This window comes from Schistocerca americana, chromosome 1 (assembly GCF_021461395.2).
Source record: "Schistocerca americana isolate TAMUIC-IGC-003095 chromosome 1, iqSchAmer2.1, whole genome shotgun sequence".
Taxonomy (NCBI): Eukaryota; Metazoa; Arthropoda; class Insecta; order Orthoptera; family Acrididae; genus Schistocerca; species Schistocerca americana.
This window is the reverse complement of record NC_060119.1, coordinates 386152506-386178476: the sequence shown is the minus strand read 5'-3', so window position 1 is coordinate 386178476 and position 25971 is coordinate 386152506. Positions and strand designations below refer to the sequence as shown.

The window sequence follows — 25971 nt, the reverse complement described above, 5'->3', positions numbered from 1 at the left end:
AATGTACAGTCAGACTGTGATGACTTCATAAGTGGCTTTGATCTTTGATGGAAGCAATCCTCCATTCAATATGAGGAAAAGACCACATGTAGGCACAAAGGATGCATCAACCTTTTTCATCACCCCATGGACTGCAGTGACGCCCTGATCAGAGGCAAATTTGGATTTCTCCCTCAGTCCAACCATCAAGCACCATGTGTAAATAACAGCATTCAAAGAATTCAGCATTCGACACGAATACGATAGACTGTGAGGAGCCAAGCTATAAGCAGTTGATGGGCTTGAAAATCACAAATGTTCTCCAGAAGCAAAGCCCCATTACATAAACGAGAGCAGGATTTCACAAGGTCTGCAATTGTATCAACACCTTTCCAAATAATGGATGGATTAACTGTAACAAAGGACTGACTGACCTCCTCCAGCATGCAATACCACAAGGAACTGAGGTGCAGCTGAGTGAGTCTTGGAATTTTTAGCCTTATTCATTTGTGTTTAGTACGTGTAGACTAAGTTGGTGATAGGCTCACTGCAAGAAAACCCCACAATTGCCAATGTATCTGACGGCGCACTCCTTCCAACTGGGCGCCCCCGTCAGAGTGGAGCTCATCAGCCTTAGGTGATTGTTCCCACCTCCCCGATCACACCTTCCAAACTCCTAACAGAGGGACCAATTGGCAATTTGGGAAGGAAACAGCTCAGGCAATCACCCCCTCTGGTCCTGGCCCGTACGAGGGGGGTACGTGTGAACCCTACTTGGCTGGGAATTACAAATTACCCAGTCATCATTTGTGTGTCAGACACATAGGCCAGCATTCAGGAGTACACAGGGAAAAAGAAGAAAAAGAGAAACCTCAAACTCCACAGTAGTGGAAGCATCGGAGATAGAGAATAAAGATAGAAAGAACAAGCATTGTTCTGATGTCAGTTATTGAAAATTAAGAACACCTTCCCAAAAGTATCCCCAAAATGTTCTCCCGGGGAGGGGGAAGAGAACAGCAGGAGGATAGACATGCAGCACGGAAGCAAAAAGGTTCTACAAAGGCTGGGGTCCCATGGTAGCCAAGCATGAGCTCACCAAGGAGTGGTGAGCTCTCCTTGGGGGAGGAAGAAAGATGTAACAACATAACCAGAATGTGAGGATTGGCCAGTGCCAGAATACAGAGGACCATTGACAAGATCTACATCGAGGATGCTGTAGTCTGCTACAATGAGGACTTCTTAAACAGCGGTCACTGTTTCTACAGGAGGAACAGCAACACTGCAAGCTCTTGTGCCTGCAGTATGGTATACTGGTTAACACCACTGGTTGGTGTGCTACACGTCGCTTATTCAAACCACACTGGCAATTATTTGTTATTCCGTTATCATTTGTGAAAGGTTCTTGAAATAGCTTACGTTTGTGTATCTGGAATATTCGATGGTAGTATAAATAACTGCACTTTTCATCTACAAGGTCAGTACGTGGGTGTCAGTAATAAACATACTTTCAGCTCTAACTGTTATATTTCACTGATAACCCTGTTATCAAATTTGAACTTCATTCCAGTTACGACATGACAAAATATAAGCACAGATGGAGTAGTCTATTCTTTCAGGCACATATTTTTCGTGAAAACACTAAACTGTAGATCAGCCCAGCTAACTTCCATAACTTGAGTCTACTTTTTCCTTTGAGCTCAACAAAGCACTTGCTCTGTGAACAAAAAGAGAGATGAGAGTTGTTATGTAAATGGACTTGGGATCAGTAGAGGGGTTTCATGTCCCAGTTTGGTTATCCACATTTAGATGATACAATGTGAATATGCATCATGCAGCAGTGGTCCTTAAGAACATAAGAACACAGCTAATTTTCTTCAACCCATCCAGGGTTGCCACAAGTTTCCCAAGTGAAATTACATGATTTTTCCCCAATTTTGAGACAAGTTTTAGCATTTTTCCCAGACAAATTTTGAGATATCAAGGGTAAGTAAAGATGTAAGTTGACAAAAAATGTAAGGACTTCCATATTTCTAAATATGTGAGCAAAAATCTTAAGTACTAACATCAACATCTTTAGTAATGGTCTGTTTTTAGATGGAGAAAACAAGCCAAATGATGTGTGTGTTTCAGAAAGACCGCTGATGTTTTTTACTTCAATAAAATAAAACACATTTGGCAACAAAAATATGTATTTCATTGGAGTTGCAAGAAAGAGTTAAATTACCTTCACTGATTTCAGAAACGACCTCAGAATAAAGTAGGCCTCTTGAAAGAAGTGTATAAAGCAGGGAAGAGCGGTGTAAAGCAATACTATAGGTGAACACCAATAAAATGTTGCTTCTACTACGTTCGTTATTGTTGGTTATTACCCACTGTGTTGTGCCTATTACTTTACATATATTGTGTGGCTTTTCTTTCAAGAAATATGTGAGTACACAGCCTACAAACTGCCAGCAATTGCCACAAGTTTCTTCTTCCTATTGTCCACACATTCTAATATATAAACTACTTTCGAAGTGCCAAAATGTACTAGAACAAATAAAATATCTATACCACAGCATCCCGTACAATGTACTTGCAGTGAGACAGTCGCAATTCCTGAAATCCACAACCTGTGTCCTCCGGCCTGCCGAGGAACACCGCAGTACTGGGTCCATGGATAAACCACAAGAATATGGCACATTATGCCACACACAAACAAAGCTGGCTTGCAGGCAGATTGGTGAGATTAGATCTGAAAGGCAGGGCCTGCAGGTTAGAGGAAAATAATGGACTTCGTATCGGAAGGCCCGATCCATTAGAAATACCCCACAGAAAGTCTGCAGTTTTGGCCTGTCATGTAAGTCCACTTGTGTGGCCAGCTACTCACATGTCACAGACACCATGTTGATGAAATGAGACTGCGGTGATCAATCCATGCAACAGATAACTCGCGCGAATACTCTGAAAACCAATACTAATGGGGATAGGTAGCAACTCACTGTAAAAATGATCACTGAGCCGCAGACTGGCACATAGAACAGACAATCACACTCTCAACACTAAATTTTTGGCCATAGCCTTTATATGAAAACGAGAGTGCGCGCGCGCGCGCACACACACACACACACACACACACACACACACAAAAAAAACTAATGCACACAAGACCACTGTCTCCAGCCGCTGCATCAATGGTCTCTGCGAATTAGATCCAAACAAACTCCTCCTCACGGCTCCCTGCCTCTCATCAGCAGCTGCTAGGCTAGCGGCAACAAGAAGCGGCAGCACTGAATGCAAGCTGAGGGGAGTGGTAGAAAGGGAACAAGCGGTAAGAATGAGGGAGTAGGGAAGTTGCGCATTTACACAGCTGCAAGCTGGCAGCGATGGCACTTGACATCTCAGTAAACAAACAATTTCATCTACTGAGACAAAAACAAAATTTTGCCAGTGGTATTTCCCCCCCCCCCCCCTTTTTCAAATTTCCCTGATATGTTTGAAATTCCATTTCAAGAACTTGTGGCAACCCTGAAATCAGAGCTTTTGTGTGCTCGTGCTCTCTCTCTCTCTCTCTCTCTCTCTCTCTCTCTCTCTCTCTCTCTCTCTCCCCTTTCCTTTGCTTCCCCCCTCCCCCTCTCTCCATGATGATACTGTCATCATGACATTACATCCTAATCGTCCATTCACATCAGGTTTCTGTGGAAACAGAGACTGGTTCCATAAATACCTAAAAATATACATCAGACTATAAACTTTCACCACAACCTTGAACTTACAGAAAAAATAAATAAAAATAAAAAAAAAGTGCAGGGCAATTGCTAAAAGCTACTGTCTTCCCTTGAGGGAAGTTATAATTCAGTAACAACTTATGAAAGTCAAATTCTAATACTACTCCTTTTCCTGACACATCCCTTGAATATATATGGGGCAGTCAAATGAAAACAAGAGAGAGATGGAAAAAAGTAAGTAAACTGTTCATTATTTCAAAAGTAATTGGCATAACTGCTAATACATATACCGCACTGTGAGACAAGATGCCTTCATGGAAAAATGTTTGTGGTTGCCTAAGGAATCATGATTGTAGCCAGGAGTACACCTCTTTGTTTGAAGCAGCAAATTGATGGCCACGAATGTCTTTCTTCAAGACTCCAAAAACATGGAAATTGCATGGGAAGAGATCTGGATTGTATGGGGGATGTTTAAGGGCTTCCCAGCAAAACTTCTACAGTGTACTTTAAAACCATGGCAACATGTGTGGAAGCCCAGTGGGCTCCTTGGCGCAGCTGAGTCCACCATGTCCGCCTGCATCTTTGGTTCTTTCTTGTGCTCTTTCTTCTCCTCATCTTGGAGAGCTGCCAAGCTGGGCCATCCACAGTCTTCACATACGGAAATACTGGTACAGCATGCCAAGATGCCCAAATCACAAACATGTAAAACACAGAAAAGCAGCGCACATTCCTCTGCTGAGTGAAAATTCATCCTGGAAACAATCCCCCAGGCTGTGGCTAAGAGATTTCTCCACAATATCCTTTCTTCAGGAGTGCTAGTCCCACAAGCCATGCAGAAGACCTTAGAACTTTTATGATGTCTGGGCAGTAGGAAGGGTACTGGTGGAAGTAACACTGTAAGGGCAGGTGGTGAGGCATCCTTGGATAGAAAATTTGCCCACAAAAAGTAAAGGTCCCAGTTTTGAGTGCTGATCTGGAACACAGTTTTAACATGCCAGGAAGTATCAAATCAGTGCACACTGCACAGCAGAGTGAAAATTCATTTTGGATGTAAAACATTGCACTGAGGGTGGCGGGTCAAAAGTACAGCTGAGCGATCACAGCAGTAAACCATTACTCTGACCCTTCCACGTAATACAGTTCCTTCAAAATCCAAAATGCTTGCTCTAATATCCTTTTGCTCCTTTCAGACTCAGTGAACATCCTGAATCATTATGAGGCTCTTGTCCATTTTGCTTATGGATGATACTTCAAAAAAAAATGGCTCTGAGCACTATGGGACTTAACTTCTAAGGTCATCAGTCCCCTAGAACTTAGAACTACTTAAACCTAACTAACCTAAGGACATCACACACATCCATGCCCGAGGCAGGATTCGAACCTGCAACCGTAGCGGGCGCGCGGTTCCAGACTGTAGCGCCGAGAACCGCTCGGCCGCCCCGATGATACTTCCCTGAATTCTTTTTCAATATGTTCAATAAAGAGGTTTCAAACTCTAAGAGTAGTCACCATCAGTTTAGGTACAAACTATGTACTGGGGGTACAGTTTATCAGCAACAAAAATTGAATTTACTTTCCTTCCACAGTCCTACAGAAGGAGTCAGAAAGAAAATGGATTCAGAGTCTATGACTGCAGCATGGGAAAGAAAGGAGAACTGCAATGGCTTGGAACCCTAATACTTGCCAAACACATACCCTCAGAAGAGATGAGAGGCCCTGGGGAGAGTACAGTAAGAGTGCCTGACCCACTTTACAGGGGCAAAAAAAAGGAGGTAGTACTGCAAGTGCCCACAGTCTGATGTTTGCCAATCAAATATTCACAAAAGAACTGTAAGCCCCTGGAGAAGGAGGGAGGGATGGAGGTAGAGTGACGAGAGGGGGCCCCGAATTATGGAGTGCTAAAGCGGTGGAGGAGGAGGAGGAGGAGGAGGAGGAGGAGGAGGGGGGGGGGGGGGAAAATTTGCTTTCATTGCAGGGGGATTTGGGCAGAGGATAAGCTATGTGGCTGCTGCCCAGTTGTCTGTTTCTGGTCCTGCAGCAACATTTACAGAATGACCTCAATGGGCATTGATGTGAAGACCATGCCCACAGAAAAAAGAACCAATATTTCCAGCAGTGGTTCTAGGGGCAGTGTAGTGAACCAAGCAACCTTGTGACAAAGGTAGCCACTGCTAACTTTTCGGTTAGAGCTGAAACAGAGCACTCTTACAAAATCACACTCCATGCTTATCAAGAGTGTGAGAAGCTGATTATCTTCACAAGAATGGAAGTTTCCATAAAAGACATTCACCAGCTGTGTAAATAAATAATCCCTGAAATTTTCTTCTGAGAATTGCTTTCAATGTTAGGATCGAGACATTTCAAGAAACTTTGCAGGACATGAAGTTCAGTGCGTGCAAGTTGGTCATCACTGGGGCAGATGTTATACTTCAAACCACATATTAGGTAAACATGACTTTCCACAGGTAGGCAGCACCAAACACTCATCACTGCAATATGTCCTGGCACTATTCTAAAGACTGTCACCATCACCAACACTGCACAGACAAAGCAGAACTCACATAAAGACAGTGCTGCTCTAGTACATTCTACATCGTCCCACAACAGGGATATGACCATTATCATGCAGACACTATACGCCTTTTGGGAGTCTTCAACCAACTTGTGCCTAACATTAGATTGTCACTAAAGTCATTTCACCCATCCTCGCAGATACTGTATACATTTTGAAGCCCACAATGGGTGAACAACCTGAGGAATCACATTTTCAGTGAGGAGTGCCTGCTGTATTCATATGCAACCCTCAATTTACATCAACGACATTCAGAATGTGACAGTGTATTCTGATATTCCTAGCAGCGCATGATGAGATTGACTGGGTCCTCAATCTAATCATTTCGAAATAAGTGAAGGTACAAGCTCAGTAGCTACTGGTGCTACAGCAAATGCAATCTTGTCACAGCATCTGATTCATGTCCTTTCAACAACGACAACAACAAAACCACCTTAACACCACAGAAGTATACAAAGGCAGTACCTATACTTAAGCCAGGTAAAAATCTCCATTTGCCACAAAACTACAGGCCTATCTGCCTGCAGCATCAACACATTGCATACCACACGCACAATATGAAGGCCAAATGTCTTTGCTTAAGAAAAATTTTGGTCTCTCTCTCCCCATAATGTTTTAATGCCTATAGTACAAAGTCTTCGTTTGGGGCATCATAAAGCCACAAGTTTGTCTCTGGAAATCGCACTTGCAGAGTATAATCAGTCTTCTATGAAGACAAGGAGATTCATTCTCCTGCCTTCTGTTTGGAAGCAGTTATAAGAGATGCAGGTATCAACACAAGTACTACCCTGTACAAATACGTTCAGGAGCTGGGATATGCAGATGATATAATTGCATGCAAAAATGCCAAGTACAATGAAAGAAATCCTTTACAAGTCTTTTTAGATCAGAACTAAAGCAAGGACAGTGTCAATCCGAAAACGAATATGGTTCACTAACAAGTGCTACGAAAGCCTCTCAGAAAACATTTGAAATCTCAGCTGCTATTCTAGAAACTACAGTTACCCTGTATGAAGCCTTAGTGAGGCCAGTGCTAACATATAATGTTGAAACATGGACACTACATTCAATGAAAACCAAATTCTTATATTTAAAAGAAAGACCTTGACACAAATTCTCGAGCCAGTGAAAGAATACGGTGTCTGGAGGTGGAGATTCAACTATGAATTACACAATCTACATAACAAACCAGCCATTGTTAGTTACATTAAGATTAAAAGGCTGGAATGGGCAGGACATGTACTGAAAGTTAATGATGTAATACTGAAAGATAATTACATAATGATTAAGAAGATATTCAGTGAATCAACACACTCCTTGAAGGAACCAGAAGAGTTCGCAGGTAGAAGCTAAGATGGACAACATACAATAATTAGAATTCAGAATTAGAGGAGTTTGCAGCTAAACAGAAAAGAAGAGAATTTTCTTCAGAATGCCACGGCTCACATTGGGCTGCCATGCTGATGGTGGTGATCAACATTAATGTTAAATTTTTTTTTTATTTGTATTTTTATTTCAAATGAACATCAGATACAATAATCCACAGGAAAGTGTAGTATGGACTGACCACAAGGTCTGAAGGGACAGCCTTCCCAGAACATCTTAATGACAGTGACACCATATTTCATAGATTGTCACTATGTGATCCACAACTGCATTCTTGTTGCCTTAATGCAGGAATATATGTTTCAGGCACATTCCCAATTGCAAGACTTGCCAATTGCTGCAAAGTTGTCTAGATATGTGCAAGTTCCTGCCACCAAAACGCAGCTCCCTGCACAGAAATTTCTGTATGGACTCCACAATGGCAGTGTGTGTGTACAGTTTGCAGATATTCTCTTTCACCAACATCCCCACTGAGGAACAATTTTTGCACCAATTATAAGCTCCATTCCATGGCAAGTGACGTCCAGTGTACTTTGACAGCACATATCCCCCCCTACCACAAAAAAAAGAAGAAGAAGAAGAAAGAAGGAAAGAAAGGAAGGAAGGAAGGAAGGATGCAACACCTGAACACAATGTTACACACTTTCCCAAATACAGCTTGCATTCAATGCGTAATTTATCGCTACAAAAAACTGCAAAAGTTGCTTTGATGCATACATCACACCTCTGCCATGAAAAACTTTTGTGTATGTAGGCCTAGAGTAGTTGTGTCTGGAAATCCATGTTATGCGCCATTACATTACAATGCTAGCTCAACTGTGTCGCAATCTACTGGCCAAATGACAAACTTTCCTGTCATGTGCTACTTATATTATACTTTACAATCCTTCTAACTCAGAATTTAATGAATTATTTGGTAGACTGTGTGCAGATTATTTATAAATCACACATAGTGCACAGTGAAAACTACATATGTAAAAAGCTTTGCTTTACCATATCAGTGTAGACAGACAGTGTGTGTGTGTGTGTGTGTGTGTGTGTGTGTGTGTGTGTGTGTGTGTGTGTGTGTGTGTGCGTGTGTGCGCGCGCGCGCGCGCGCTTGCTTGCTTATCAAAGAATTTCTTCCAAAAGCTACAATGTTTTCATTTTATTCTATGTGAGTCTGTCGACAACTCAACTCGAAGCTTCAGCTACTCAATGTGCGGTCTCCTTTACTCCGAAATTTTGTTGTGCTTCATTTATTTCTTGAATTTTGTAGTAATCTTTTAAGGAAGCAGCATACTACAAAAAAGTACAAGAGACTAATCATTATACATTAAATTTAATATTATTTCCGCTTGATTGTGTTTGAAACAAAAAATGTGACTTGCTAAACACTGACAGATCACTTCAGGCTAAGGTGGCCCACTTTCTCCCTGAGGACGTTATTTTCTTTCAGTTATACGTATAGAGGTTTTGTCCACACATTTGTTCATAGGTGGCAGAGCACAAGAGAGTTCAAACACAGATAAGATGCAGTGGATAATTTAATGTGTCTTGCTCATTACCAATTACGTAATGAGGATATGGAAGAGCTTTAACTGTCTGCAAATATGTCTTTCAAAGTAATTTTCATAAAGATTTGTAAGTTACTTAAAGATAAACAAGCAGAAACTCTTCACTATTTTTCCAACATGACAGCAAGGTATCCCATGTTACCATTACTGAGATTCAATCCCCCACCAAAAAGATAACTGTTAAATAAGTCATGGCTACAGCAATCTCCCAATTTGGCTGCAAATCATAGACTATGTAAAAGAAAAAACCAGCTGGGCAATTCTTGTAGTAGTAATGGAAATAGTGACAAAAATAATACATAAAAATGGTGCATCGTATTATTGGTATTCCAAGGTTAAGGCCACTGGCTGCAGATAATACAATGTAGTCTTAGTTCCAATGTATCAATTTCACAGAAGAGTACTGATGTGAAATTTATTGCAATTTTGGAATCTAGTGAGACACACTGTGTAATTACTTAGTTTTTGTTACAACAAATATTTGATTTTAAGAAGAATCGCTTCTCGATTGGCGACTTGTGACGTCATTGTCCAAAGCCGACGGGTTGTATCCCCTGCTACACTAGTCCCGAAAAATTTATTCTAATGATATGACACAATGTCACACTTTGCTGGTCTCATACAGATATGATTTTGTGAATACAGACTGAAACAGCAGGTGAAGATGAAATCATGCCATTTCATTTGTGTAAGTACCTACACCTGGGTTTTGGGCTGGACCCTCCATTTAAGTTCGATGATGAGTTGCTATTCCAGAAAATAGAGAGCCACGGCAATTCTATTCATGTGTAAGGGGGAATTTAAAGTGTGTAAGGGGGAATTTAAAGTAGACTGGGGTGGCACTGAGAATCAGAATCAAGGAGGGAGGCGTGCCAGGGTAATACGTAAAGTTGTGTGAACCACCGTGGCGAGGTTGCTTAGTGACTTAACACAGCTGCCTAGTAAGGAGCTGGTATCGATTCCCTGCCTTGGTACAAATTTTCACTCGCCACTTCAGTCTATATACATACAAGAAAAGTTATTCAGTGCACAAAATGAGTGTGGTTTGTAAAAAGATACCCTATAATTATATAGGTGTGCATTCAGCTCTGTACTAAGCTTGGCGAGACAAAAATGAGGCATGTAAATATATCTATAGTCGAAGCTAGCCACAACACTAATGCAATTCACAAAGGGCAGCCTGTGAAGTGTTACAAAATAGAAGCTAATAGTTTGACAAAACTGTCTCACAGGGTAAACTGGATGTAATAAGGAGAACGAAATGATGAGACAATGAGACAGCAATTTAAACATAGATGACAACTATTCACTGTTAAATGCGTGTGTGTGTGTGTGGGGGGGGGGGGGGGGGGGGGGGGGGGGGGTCATGCCTTTCCACAACTCAACAAACCATCTTTATGGTAAGTAGCTACCTATCCTATTACTAATATTGCTATTAATTTTGTAAATAAAACTGTCTGGGCCACTTAACACAGTCATTTATTAAATAAAAAATATATTATGTGATCTATAAGGCTTTATTCACAAAATATTCACAATGATCACAGACTCGTTCAGGGAATTACTTCCTTTATTAACGCAGTGCAGTGTAGTACTTTTTAAACTTGTATTTGTCTTTGACTGGGTCTTCAGCAAGGCACGAAAAACAAGTGTTTCCAAAAGCCTTTATCATTCTTCTAGTTTATAAACCTCATAGGGAATAAATGAAATCAATAAATTCAAGGGCACCTGTCGTTACATTCTCTTGATACTTAAATGCTCTGTGTTTCCCTCATGACCTTAAATACTGTGATGTTCCTTGTACTGAACCAGTACATGCACATTTGCAGTACCACTTGTCAGTTTCGTAACACTTTGAGAGACTTCTGGGTCGACGTAAGCATACGATTCCACCCATCGGCTTTGACTCTTGACGTAAGGCTGTTGTGGTGTGTGACGTTGCGGATTTTAGTTTGTGCGAGTGGCATGTTTGTAGGTGTCGTTTGGATGTGACTGGGGGTGCTCTCCGGTGGTGTGTTTATGTGTTATGTGTTATGTGTTGTGTGTTATGTGATGTTTTTGGTTTAGTTTGCATGTATGGCGTGTTTACAGGTGGCATATTGTTGTGGTCGGTTATTCTCTCTGGTGGTGTGTTTATGGATAGTGTGTTATGTTCTTCAGAATTATTCCACTAAAGTGAGTGGCAAATAAGTGGCACCTAAAAACTTGTCAGATTTTCTAATGAATCACAGGAGTGTTGCCTCACAACCTTCTGCATACTGTAGTAACACTACCTCCAATTGCCATGCAAATGCAAAGATTGTTCATTTTTAATGTTGAAGAAAGGTTGTGGTGATGAGCCTGCAAAATGCTACCAATATATAAAACATCAAAATTATATGAGATTGCACACAACCAAAAATGGACACGGTGTTAGTGAGCAGTGGAGACAGCTGTACAATTTACAGAACACTCCAAAGATTTGCCTGTAGTGATTTTGGGAAAGCATAGAAAATCAAAACAGCCAAATAAGGAGAAGCACAGGGAACTAGTATCAAACAGCCAAAAAATGTTTTACTATCAAATATTTCACAGAGGAAGTGAACAATAATGACGTAAATTACTCATCATCCAGTAGGTTTACACAACACTGGCTTATAGCATCTGTACAGACCTAAATGTAAATGGAATGCATGTTCTTGCTATACACAAAAAGAATCAATAAAAGTGAAAAAACTGCATTGTAATGTAAAGCAAACAGTAGCTTTTTAACAAAAAGCAAAGATCTCCCCTGCATCAGTTTCAGAGGTAAGAGAATATGGACTGCATGCAACTTAGCATTCTACAGACTTCCATGGAATATTTCCTATTCTTTTCAGTGTTTGTTAACATATTCACTACGACAGTTCAGTAATATGTAAAGGCCGATGCATTCGGAAATGCATAATAAATAGAACCTATGGGACGAGTGAAGTTAATGTGGTACTGGATCATCTCCTGGACAAGTAAATACCAGCAAACCTTATAGCAGGTAACCATCAGCAAACTACATAAGAAATTTCAACCAAAATTAATCATTTTTGCAATAATCGTAGCCATTGGTGTAAATACATTAGGTTTAATTCTGCTTTATACTAAGTATCTATCATCATACCATCATGTATTTTAGGCATTCAAGTCCTCTACTAACTGGTAATAGAGGATAATACACAAGCAAAATAGAGTAGATTTATATTATGGTGGCTATTTCTGCAATATTTTGATCACGTATTTTCTTCAGAATGTTGTGAAATTTTTGGTTTGAAACTGGCAGCTGTGGTGCAACAAAAAGACATGCAGTTGAAGTGAAATTTAACATACTACATTTCAATTTCAATCATTTATTAAAGTAACACCCACTGTTTTACATTTGCACACACATCATCAGATTAAGTACACGAGGTTAATTTTGCCATTTGCGAAATGTTTTCCACCTACACAACATGGGAAGGACTTAAACACCTTGCCCTTCCATAAAGCCTTCCACTCACTATTCAGTTATAACAACTGACAAATCGTCCAGCGAAGTAAAAAAAAAAAAAAAAAAAAAAAAAAAGGAAAGTAATCTCAGAATTAATGCTGAACATGGCTCAGTCTGTAACTGCACAGCCTATGAAAAGCAATGTACTGCCTTTTGAGTCATAGCCCTTATCACCAGTTAATCTGTCAGGAGGATTTACAACAGAAAGGATGTATTATATTACTTGAGAAAAAAAAATTAATTTTGTAATATAAATTTTCTATTTAAATACTTAGTAATCTACATAACAATAAGCTTGTAGGGATGAATTCCATTATACTATCTACAAAGGAGATAAAACATTTCTGATTGCAAATATATAACAGTGATCAAAGACGCACTGTAGAGTATCAGGAATACTTCTACACTTTGGCCTACCTACTTCAGCTCACCTATCTGAACATTTTTATAAGGTTGTAAAGCTTTTAAAACTAAGCTCACGAGCTTTTAGGGAGGCCATCATTAATTTTGCGACACTTCTTCTCACTCTTGTGTAGGAATGAATACATATTTTATCGTTTTTGCAACTTATTTTTATCACGAGGCTTTAAATGTTTGGTACAATTTATCCATAATTAACTATGGGATGTACACTGAAACATAAAATAGGTACACAATCACATGGGAGATAGCAATCTCCTACTCAAAGCTTTTTCCATTAATTGTCCACTAAGAAGAATTAGGCCTACAGCGTGATGACTGACTGGAGTAGCTTTTCTGCCAAGAGGTGTAGAACACTGGATTTCTTCCCAATTGCTACTAACCTTGGGATTCAATAATGCGTGCGAAGTCTATCTTCATTGACATAAATCACTTGTGTGACCTCTAACTGCATGTGTTATGACTGCTTCAGTTTATGAGTATGCAGATTCACTGAACACACTATCTGCTAACTATACAGATACAGGTTGGCTCTGTCAAAAAAAACATTGTTGGCGCAACCTAGGCCATTTAACTTATTGAAACAGCTTCTCTCATTAACCATCAAGCCTAGTTCTTTTTACAGTGAATGAGTGAGACATGGTAGGTTGCTCCCAGACCCTACACTCCCTCCCCATGACTCATAATAGAATTTACACTCAGCAACAATCATGTTTAGATTATTTTGTATTTGAAAACTATAGGGATTTAATTTTGCAGGTAGGTGGAAACATAAATAAACATTAGCTGTTCACTTTTTAAAAATATATTGTTTCATTTATTCAAAATACAGTTCCTTGTGACTTATTGGCCAAAAATATAAACCATTTAAGTGTTTTGCAAAGAAAAATAACTACTTGCCAGAAATATAATTCAACAACAAACATCAAAGTAAATGTGTATGTGTGTGTGTGTGTTTTCGTCCTCTCTCTTCACAACACTAGAATCGCCTCTGCAAGAATTATTTTGTCAACCTTACAAATTTTCTAGGTGCTTTGTTTAAAACAGCAAGTAATGTGATAGTCTACTTGCACTACCTCAAGAAAGTAGCATTTAAGGCAGCAGGGATAAAAATAAATAAATTACAATGGCAAGTTTACCTTCAATTTAAAACAAGTGCAAAGCAGGTTCAAAGTAAGGTTCTTGACTAGCTAGTCACCAGTGTTTATTACATTTTAGTTTGTTATCCATTTTGATATCTAACACATTTATATGTGGAGTTTCACTAAAAGGTGTGACCACAAATAAAGTACCAATTTCTAAAACCTATAGGTACTTTGTTTTAAACTATTTCGAAAAATGTAATTAAGGTTTTTATGAGATATGCTATTTGCAAAACAAGAAGTGATGTGGGATGTGTATTCATGGATCAATTTTACTAATATTCATACAGTACTACTTTAAATAACTGGTGCTTCTCATCTGTGTAGTTGGTATCTTTTCTACCAATTTTATTGTATATTCCTATTCCGTATTTTCCTATGTATTTAAAATCTCTTATGTTTACCCAAAACTTCAACATATGTATTACGTAACATTTACAACTTATGTGCATTTTCTTCTTTTTAGTATGGCAGGAAACATATGTTATGGAGAAAATATTTTTGTTATCTTCTCCCTTGTGTACCCCACACAATTCATTGAACTTGATGGTGCAGCTTATCCTGGAAGCTTTACTCAAGATGAAAGAGTTGTGAGTACTGGCTTAACTTCCTGATCTTGTGTACAAGTTTTCACATGGAATTAATATATCTGTGATGGAAGTTTAAAAAAAAATTGTTGCACTATAGGTTCACTGTTCCCAAAATATTTTTCTATCTTTGGATGAATTAGAAGTTGCTTCTTGCCTTAAATTACCACTGTAGTAACTTACAGCTACTTGTAATTACAGCCAAATCTGGCACGAGCTTGTGAGTCAATTTTGCCATAGCTCTGATATATAGCACATGTTCCATTGCAACCGTTGCCAGAAAACACTAGCCTGTGCCAAAAACAACAGATGTGTTCCTGCTCAGACGCCAATAGGCCTACAGAACTGTCATTAACGACGCAGTGTTGCTGTACTTTACTGAAAAGTCGAATATCATTTATTCGTACACATCAGGTATGTCAATTAGGGAGCTACAATATTCTTTCCTATTACAAATACTGTGGAATAGTAGTACACTTACCTTTTAGAAGAGGGAGGGGCTGTAGTTCTAAATCTGCCGAATTCCGATATCTCGATGAGCCCTGCGATTTTTTAGTCTTCTTCTTTAAGGAACGCTTCGCAAACGGATCTATTCTATCCACAAACGTACCCGAAGACATGTTGTCTTATCGTGCACTTCCTATAACCTTTCACAACTTGTCTTGGGGAGCAGATATTTACAGTACGCGACGAGTGAATTGTTCCATAATTTAAATTTGATCGTTTTTCAGTTCAGCTGTGAAAAGTAACTAACTATGATGCAAACAGTTCTTTCCGATAAGATTCTTTACGCACAACACTTTACTTTTCTACGCATGCGTCGTTTTATTATTCCAGGTCAACCCTTATTTGCGCCTGGTGTAACATTCAATGAACAGTACATTAAGAAAAGCTTCATAAGTCGCATGCCAAATTCCATATAAAAGATGAAGTTGAGCTTTATCGTCCGCCGGTTTAATGACAATGCACACTACAAAATTCGACGACACAACTTATAGCCAACTGCATACAAAGATTTTTCAGGTTTTACGAATTACGATATTGTTTAGAGTGCCTGAAAGAACACATGCACGATTCTGTTGCTATCCTTATGCTTAGACGATCCTCAGTCGCATGCACTGAAAGGTGCACAAACAGCTCTCCACCGCCATCATCTGCTGAATTTCAACTCCCTCCTTCATTTTCATGTTCAACAAAGATTTTGCTTCAACGTAGAGTATATTTCACACATTCCTCGTGACAACAGCACCAAACAGACCAATCCGATTACACTGAAAATATATAAAATATCACTTTTTCACCGAGAGATCATTGACGCTTGAAATAAAACCGAGATAGATACCTTGTTCTGAAAATAGTAATCTCGAAATCTCGTAATTCACGAGAAGGAAACAATCCATGCCCCGAAGTAGGGTTGGGCAGTCGTCTGTGGTTATCGACTGAAAATGCTCGCTATTGTTATTTACTTCATTCCCAAACTCATAAATCTATTCACCAATTTTTTCCTCATTATTTTCGTAGCTGTTTCCAAGAAGCATTTTTTGCATTTTACAGTTAAAATAATAAATAAAAGTATTACATAATCGTCAGCCGCGGGCCTAAATCGTAGGTGTACGGGGTGCAGATTTTTTTTTTAATAGCAAGAAAACGAATTTCCGTAACTTAAAAGTTTAGTTTCAGCGTTTTCAATTTCTAAACGAAACTGACTGTAGTCCACATTGTGTACTTTGCTTTGTTTATGATCTTGCGTTGGTGTTTTACAGAGATGTGGAAGGTGTAGCGGTTAGTTGCGAAATATGTTGAAAAAACGTAAAATATAGCCTGATAATTGCTGAAATTGAGAAGGAGTTCATTGTAATATTATTCAGTTTGTACACAAGAATGAACATCTTGGGAGTTTCCATTGTTTTATACTTGTCAGTAGGGTATATCGTTTGCTCTGATGAATTAGGTAAATAAAATATTTAGTTCGGATTTATTTGATTTTTTTGGACTATTAAGGAAGGGGATTCTAGTAAAAAATATGAGTACAATGTGTAACTATATCCTTACTGCAATGAATTGCTTTTCTTTTAGATGCCAGCATTGCAACTGAACTTATGTACACTATGGCTCGTCAATCGTCCTATATATGACAGGCATCCGTCGTATGATCCATTTCGCACTTTATGTTGTATGACGCGTTATTATTTTGTTGTAAGTTGCCAGTTCCAAGTCATTTTCCTGTGTTGTCACGTACACCAGAATAGTGTCCATCGTAACGAAGATACGAAGTGAAAGATAACTTAACAAAATTAGCGGGTCTGTAATATTCAACCAGATTACTGGAACTGATCATATGATTACTGACATAAGATTAATTATAATTTGACATACAGTTGCGCTCGCCATTTTCAAACGTGGGCTATCATTTCCAAGTGTAACATAGCTAAAAAGTGATTCATGTAGAACCACTTTCATAGTTATTTGAAAGGAGGAGGAGTGCATGTACGGAAATTAAAATATATGTTTATATTATTACCGACTTAGTAAAACAGAAATCGGCCTAGCTAAAGATAAATGTCCAATTTCATACTGCGAATTGTACTGTGCGCTGTAAGTGCCTAATAGAATTCTTTTACTTTCAAATGTACTGGTATTATTCACCTTTCAGTTTGCAGTGAAGCGACAGTAGTTGCTGGAAACATAAAATTATACAGAATCAACAACGTAATGAAATATATATTTAGCAAACTTAAAAGTTGATTTCTCATCTGATAATCACCCCACATATTATGTTATTAATAATGCATTGTAGAGGCAGTTAAAAGCATAACTTTCAAAGAGATGGAGTAAGTGATTTATTTAATTTTGCTGGACGAATAACGACAACTAAGATACATTTCTGATGAAGTTCATCTGAAATATGGATAATAACTTAGTTAGAAAATGCAGTAGCAATGGCAGGTGACACATGTGCCTCTTGGGCCACACAAGATATTTTTATTCTGCTTACATTTTATTTATTGGAATAGAGTAGAATCTTTATTGCTACATTGATTGAAACATTGGTGATTGTCATAAGTAAGTCTATGCGTACCTAAGTATACCTTAAAACAAGATACATTAAAAGGAAGCAGACAAATACTCCCAGAAGCACATTACAACATAAAAAGATAATTACATGTTAGATTTCTTCCTGTTTCTTAAAATTTCCCATAGTGGTTTAAAATCTTTCTTTTTGAGTAGTTTTCATGTTTGTTTCTCTAGTTTATAGATAAGGACGTACTTCAAAGAGCACATACTTCCATATACATCTAGATCTTTTGATACGTAGTTTATAAGTAAGGACACACATAAAAGAACATGGACCTCCATTAAAAGAGAATGTAAGCACACCCACAGAACATAATGTAGAAAAATCAGAAAAACAAAACAAATGTAATACCTCCTACTTTTCTTACTCTTTTATAAAATCATACCTGCTGTAGAAACATTTACTTTTTAAATATTTTTCAGTGTTTGCACCTGTGGTGTCAGAATGAGTAATGGCGAAGTTTTATGCTCAAAATAACTAGTTCCAATCTTATGAATAGTACTGCAGAATTATACGCCTACTGTCACAAAAAAGATACACAAATCAAAAACTCGTACCTGCATGTAACACTTTGTAGGGATATGAAATGGAAGGATCACATAGGCTCAATCTTAGTGTAAAGCGGGTAGCAGACTTCAGTTTGTTGGCAGAATACTGGGGAAGTGCAATCACTCTGCAAAAGAGATTGCTTACAAATCCTCGTACTACCAGTTTTTGGATATTGCTCAAGTGTGTCGGATCCATACCAGATAGAACTAACGGGGGATGTTGAACATATACAGAGAAGGGCGGCACGGATGGTCGCATAATTGTTTAATCCTCAGGGCAGTGCCACAGAGATACTGAAGGATCTGAACTGGAAGACTCTTGAAGATAGACAAACTATCCCAAGAAAGTCTATTAACAAAGTTTCAAGAACCAGCATTAAATGATTACTCTAGGAATATACTACAACCCCCGACATATCACTTGCATAGGGATTGTGAGAATAAGATTAGAATAATTACTGCATACACAGAGGCATTCAAACAATCATTCTTCCTGTGCTCCCTACATGAATGAACATTAAGAAATCCTAATAACTGGTGTTCTGGGACACACCCTCTGCCATGCACCTCACAGTGTTTGCAGAGTATAGATGTAGATACAAAAGTAATGCATTAATCACCTGAAATACCTGTCAAAAAAATAAATTCTGAGAATATTATAAAAAAGTATAGTTACTACTCAGCATATAGCGGATAGGCCTTTGCTGAGTCGGAGATAGGCACAACAAAAAGACTGTCAAACAAAGCTTTCAGCCAAGCTGACCTTGGCAGCCCAAGACTGTTGTCATGTCCATGTGAGTTGCATTTGCATGGACCTATGTTGTCTAATTCTGCTGATGGCCTGTTTCACTAAAAACCGAGCGAGGTGGCACAGTGGCTAGCACACTGGACTCACACTCAGGAGGGTGACGGTTCAATCCCGCGTCCGGCCATCCTGATTTAGGTTTTCCGTGGTTTCCCTAAATCACTCCAGGCACATGCTGAGATGGTTTCTTTGAAAGGGCACGGCCGATTTCCATCCCCGTCCTTCCCTAATCCGATGAGACCGATGACCTCGCTGTCTGGTCTCTTGCCCCAAAACAACCCAACCCTGTTTCGCTAAAAGCTTTGTTTGACAGTCTTTTTGTTGTGCCTATCTGTGACTTGGCATCTCCACTATATGGCGAGCAGCAAGTACCCTTTTCATAATATTGTTATTGTTCTGTCCTTGATTTTCCATTGTTAAAAAACAAATTCTGCTATTTAGATAGTGAACAGTTGACAAACAAACCTAAGTAATGACGAGTTGTAAATCCTTCCATAGTAAAATAGCACTATTTCATGCCATGCAGAAATGATACATTCTTCTGATGATATCAGATGTAAATCGTAAAATCATTGTCCACACGAGTCAAGGAGATTTTTCTCACCGTAGAAGAAAAATTGTCAACTTGAAGTACATTTATCAACTTTAATGTAGTAATATTATACAGGCATTGGAGACAGCATCTAGATTGTACAAATATTATTAGCTCTTCCCTGGGCTGCTACAGAGTATGGTTGGTTGCTGAATGGTTGTTATTGGACTTACAATGAGGTGGAGTAGGTTCCAAAGCTGTTCCATCCATTCATCTTTAGATTTCTCATGATTTTCCTAAATTGATTAATCTTTTCAGCCCTCCTGGCTACCATTGTGTACATTAACTTTTACTGTGTCTTAGCTGCAACAGAAGTATTTTCTCCCGATGGAAACCTATGGTACACATTTGTGCAGTGTTCAACATTTTCATCAAGCAAAAGTGCTGCCAATTATTGAGTATCACTATGAAAATATCAGCAAGTCAATGTAGCAGTGCGCAGAAGCTCATGACCACCAGAATACGTGTATGTGGTTGTTTCCTCTGTATAGTTGAATATTGTTGTTATTTTGCATGGTCATTATTGAATGATCATTTTACCATTTATTACAATACAGAATATTTTGTAATTAGCTATTTTAGTTCATAAAATGACACCAAGTGTACAAAATATATTTTGAAAATGGATACACATGTTTGTATAAATCTTACACCACCTGATAGCATTACTACATAAATAAAAATTTTCCTTCCTCCAGAAAAAAATCAGGTGTGAAAGGGTTAAGTAGGATGCCAGGAGTCTATAAACCAGCACATTTTGCTCTTCAGTAAATTTTCTGTTCACTGTCTTACCAATTGCATGAGTCACAAGGCTATGATTTTCAGATCTGAATTAGCACAGAGTTTTCATTCCACTTTTTAGTCAAAGTTCTCTGATCCCTCATCACTTAAGTCATAGTGCTGATCAGGATTTAAGTCATTTCGTGCATATGAGAGTAGTGTGTTGATGTACAAGGTGGTCAGATCTGTCCTTGATCATCGTTAATAGTGTGTAGGGTTCTTTTAACTGCAGAGGACACTGTCCTGAGATTATTTTTAATTGTCTCTCTTTGTGGAGCATTCATTTTAGTCACAGGAATGCTACTCTACTACACTCCAGCACAAGAATTGAGATGTTTAAAGTATTTCATCACATATCCGTAATGTACCTTATAGTTAAGCTAAGATAGAATTATGATTGATCAGTTTATGTTTCAGTCACCAAGTGAGGTAGTGCAATGGTTAGCATGCTGGACTTGTTACATTCAACAGTTCGGTAGTTCAAATCTGCCTCCGGCCATCCAGATTTAGGTTCTCCATGATTTCCCTAAATTGCTCATGTCAAACACTGGGATGGTTCCTTTGAAAGGACACAGCTGATCTCCTTCACCATTCTAGAAATATTCCGAGCTTTTGCTCTGTCTCCAGTGAGCTCAATTTTGACGAGACACAAAATCCTGATTTTCTTTCCTTCCTCTCTTCCTTTATGTTTCAGTCCTTGCCATTGGGATTTATACAGTAATGTATTACTCAAAACAAATTTGATCTGTCATAATGCCTTATGTACTAACCATTTATCTATAATTCCTTATTGTGATGCCTCATTTTACTAACTTCTTTTGTGATGTAATTTATGAAAACTTCAGAAAAAGGAGGAAATGCCAGACTCATTTGATTGTAAGAAGAGTTATATAGTTGGTGTGTTCTGTCATCTTAAAGAATCTCTGACCATGTAAACTTTAAATATTAATTGGAACACCTGGCACTACATCCATAAAATTTCCCTTCTTTTTAATTTTAAAACAATATTCCAGAAAGGAAGGGGAGGGGGATCTGTTGAACGGTAGCAATGAGCTAAGATTCTTCACCATTTGTGGCATGCAAATGGTGTGAAAATGTGAAAGGAGGTTTATAAAAATTTAAATATCTTTCTTCTGTGTGATATTTGTGTTTTAGGACTAACTTTTGAATCCAGTAAGATGTTTCATGCCAGTGAGTTGGGATCTTTTGATGAAAACTTAATAGGACACTAGAAAAAATTGTATTGTAGTCAGAAATATGATAAATTGCAGTGGAGTCAGTTTAACACTAGACTGCTAAAGAAGGTAGGCTTTATTAGAGATTTGCTGATTCTTATCAGGTGCTGTTCGGATTGGATGTGCAAAAGGAGAGACTCCGTCCAGCCCCGGTTAAGGTAGGTACGAAAACTTCCAACTTGGTTTATTATGAGGACATATTAGGATGCCAAACATGATAGCGACAGCAAAATGATCTTGGCAACAAATGTAAATTTATACATTAAGGATAGGATAAATTAAAATTGAGCTGATATTTACTGCAAGACGCAGTTGACTTAAAATTGCTGAGGTAAGAACTGAGTTTCTGTGGAAGACTGTCAAGTGACGACTAAGTGCTGCAGCTGTGCCATTCTGGTTGCCAGACAGACTGGCAGGAGTAGCTCAAAACATAAAAGAGAACAGTGGAGCACAGCGCTATGTATTTTTTCAACATTGCTGTGAAGGTAGGATATTTAACCTATTAAGTGAGTCTGAAGTTCAGCAAACTGCTTAGTATGCTGTGACTTCAAGTATCAAGAAACAGAACCACTACTATTTACATTCAACATAGAGCTGTTGATGTATTTCTGGTTTATATCTCACATTAAAAATATGTACCTTTTAAATATTTAAAACTCACAGAGATATTCCATGCTATTCCAACACTTACTTTAATCTTATAAAATAATAAAAAGTCATTGGTTGTAATTTTAGTAGACTGGGTTTGATGAAAAGCTTAGAATCTGAAATATGTCAGTGTAAATACCAGTAATTTTATCCAATGGAAAATGGACACACCTTCTGGCAACTATTCCAGAAAAGTGCTTCTGTAAGTTGTTTCTCAGAACCCTAAAAAGTTTATATTCTACGTTCAGGTTGTCAAAGACAAAAATATAATTGCCTGAAAATGAACTTATGTGACTGAAACTGAAGGTTACAACATAATAGTACTTAATTTTAAAATTGTTCTAAATATTTTTTTGCTACAAATAATCAGTTCTAGTATCGCTGTATACGCGTGACACCAATACTGTTGAGAGATGAAGTCACTGCACCTTTCAGGTTACACTTCACATTCAGTACAAAATTTTCAGATGAATGAAACTCCACAGCTAATCATAACTTTCCTTAGAGTCCTTTATCAGGTAACTTTGTGTATTCACTTGGACAAAGTGCAGCAGAACCATCCTACATCTATCTCCTCATACCACTGGCATTTGTTAGTAGTGGAAATCTTAGAATATAGTTTTAGAAGGTATATGCATAAATGGGGAGAAGAGGAGTTTGTGGCACAACTTGACGAGAAGAAGGGACCGGTTGGTAGGACATGTTCTGAGGCATCAAGGAATCACAAATTTAGCATTGGAGGGCAGTGTGGAGGGTAAAAATCGTGGAGGGAGACCAAGAGATGAATACATTAAGCAGATTCAGGATGATGTAGGTTGCAGTAGGTACTGGGAGATGAAGAAACTTGCACAGGATAGGGTAGCATGGAGAGCTGCATCAAACCAGTCTCAGGACTGAAGACCACAAGAACAACAACAACATGCATAAATGACGTTTTCTGAGCCACCCTTGATTGACAGATGATGTTTTGTTTGCTTTGGATCCAGAAATGCTTCAGCATGGGACAGGAACTGAACAGAGGAAATATGACAACAGACTTGAAAATTAATCAGTTAGAGCAAGATAATATACAACTAGTATGCCAGTAGGAAAATTTAAGATGAAGTTGTAGAAATAGTTAACAAATTTGTGTACTTAGGACAGATGACAACAATTGGATGGACAAGTAAAGAAATACATATGTGCATAAAGTATGTTTGAAATAATTTGTGAAAATGAATTCATTAATTACAAATAATGGCTTAAAAGAAAAAAGAAAGCAAAGCCCATAGCTGTGGTATACTATGAATAACAACTTGCAGAAGTAAAGCATGGATGTAAAATGTAGAATTATGCTCATCACAAAATGAAAGAATCATAGTATACAATGCCTATAATATCAGTCAGTCACAGTTGGGAGTCAGTCATCTCCTACAACTATCTGGCTGTACCACAGATATGAAATGGAACAATCACATATTCATCATCGTATGTAAAACAAGTGGCAAACTGTGGTTCATTGGCAGAATACACTGAGGTGAAAAAAGTCACGAGATTTTTTATTTTTATATATATGGCAGCAGTATTGTGTACACAAGGTATAAAAGGGCAGTGCATTGGGGGAGCTGTCATTTGTGCTCATGTGATTTGTGTGAAAAGGTTTCCAATGTTACAGTGGCTGCACGACAGGAATTAACAAACCTTGAATACGGAATGGTAGTTGCAGCTAGACGCATGGAGAATTCCATTCTGAAGACAAGAGCAGGTCAAGAATACGAAATTTGAGCCATTATTTCTCACCACAGACGATGCAGTGGCTGAAGGGCTCCACTTAACAACTGAGAGCAGCAGCCTTTGTGTAGAGCTGTTGGTGCTACCAGACAAGCAACATTGCGTGAAATAATTGCAGAAATCAACGTGGAATGTACGACAAACGTATCCATTAGGGCAGTGTAGAGAAATTTGGCAATAATGGGCTAAGGCAGCAGACGACCGATGCAAGTGCCTTTGCTAACAGCACAATATTGCCTGGTCTCATGACCATATTGGTCGGACCCTAGACTACTGAAAAAGTATTGCTTGGTCAGATAATACTGATTTCAGTTTGTAAGAGCTGATGGCAGGATTCAAGTCTGGCACAGACCCCATAATGGTGTGGGCTGTTTTTACATGAAAAGGACTGGGTCCTCAGGCCCAACTGAATAGATCATTGATGGGAAATGATTATGTTTGGCTACCTGAAGACCACTTGCAACCATTCATGGACTTCATGTTCCCAACAAATGAGGAGTTTTTTTGTGGATGACAGTTGGCCATGTTGCTGGCTCTTAATTGTTCACAATTGGTTTGTAGAACATTTTGGGCAGTTTGAGCAAATGATTTGGCCACCCAGATTACCTGACGCGAATCCCATCAAACATTTATGGGACGTGATTGAGAGGACAGTGCGTGCACAAAATCCTACACTATCAACACTTTCGCAATTATGGACAGCTACAGAGGCAGGATGGCTCAGTATTTCTGCAGGGCTCCTAGCAGCTTGTTGAGTCCATGTCACATCGAGTTGCTGCACTACACTGTGCAAAAGAAGCTCCTCCATGGGTATTAGGTGGTATCCCATGACTTTTGTCACCTCAGTGTACTGAAGACAAAACACTTGTGAGACCCATCCTAGAATATTGCTCAAGTATGTGAGATCTGCGTGAAGCAGGACTTACGAGATATTTTGAATGGATGCAAAGGAGGACAGCACAAATGGTGACATGCTTGTTTGACCCAAGGGGGTGTCTCGCAGAGATGACTCAGGAAGTGAACTGGCAGACAGTTGAAGATAAAAACAAACTATCCCCCAAAAAACTGATTTGAAATGTTTCTTGGACCAACTTTAAGTGATGACTTTAGGAATATATCACACCCTCCTATGTACTGCTCGCATAGGCATTGTGAAGACTGAATTAACTACGGCATGCATAGAGACATTCAAGCAACAATTCTTCCCATGCTCCATGTGTGAATAAGACAGAAAAAAGGCCCTATTAGCACATACAAAAGGACTTTCCTGCTGAGATGCATTTCATGGTGGTTTACAGAATGTATGTGTTAAAAGCTCAAAGACTACAAAAATTAAGTGGTAGTCTGTGAGCAATAGATAGAGGCACACTTGGCAGAAAAACAAATGGGTAGACACAAGAAAAGACAGTAATTAAGGACTTGACAGTAACTGCAACAAAACTACAGACCTGGAAATGGAGGTGGGTTGGGTACATAGTGACACAAAATGATGGGAATGGGCTAAGGAATTAGTGTTGAGTTCTCTTGATAGGAAAGACCTAATGGAAGGTAGGATGATGATGGAGAAATAAGCAGGACAAACTTGGATATGGAATGGTTAAGCTGGTAGTGTATGGAGAAGTCTGGAAGGGACCTTTGTCCAGCAATGGGTGATAAATGGCTGCTGCTG

The 25971-nt window shown here is 38.7% G+C and overlaps 2 protein-coding genes across 4 annotated transcripts in view; one reads left to right on the top strand and one right to left on the bottom strand.

Moving 5' to 3' along the window:
- Positions 1 to 16222, bottom strand: part of LOC124601423 (serine/threonine-protein phosphatase 2A 56 kDa regulatory subunit epsilon isoform) — a 291150-nt gene extending 274928 nt beyond the window's left edge. Inside the window, exon 1 of one of the 2 annotated variants that reach the window (XM_047136244.1) lies at positions 15330 to 16222. In XM_047136244.1, coding sequence (XP_046992200.1) covers positions 15330 to 15468 — 139 coding nt within the window. In that variant the 5' untranslated portion in view covers positions 15469 to 16222. The remainder of the gene's footprint in view (positions 1 to 15329) is intronic. The other variant, XM_047136243.1, reaches the window with a different exon arrangement.
- Positions 16223 to 16541: 319 nt separating this feature from the next.
- Positions 16542 to 25971, top strand: part of LOC124601397 (JNK1/MAPK8-associated membrane protein-like) — a 112071-nt gene continuing 102641 nt past the window's right edge. Inside the window, exons 1-2 of one of the 2 annotated variants that reach the window (XM_047136242.1) lie at positions 16542 to 16799; positions 16925 to 17044. In XM_047136242.1, the coding sequence (XP_046992198.1) occupies positions 17017 to 17044 (28 nt within the window). In that variant the 5' untranslated portion in view covers positions 16542 to 16799; positions 16925 to 17016. The remainder of the gene's footprint in view (positions 16800 to 16924; positions 17045 to 25971) is intronic. The other variant, XM_047136241.1, reaches the window with a different exon arrangement.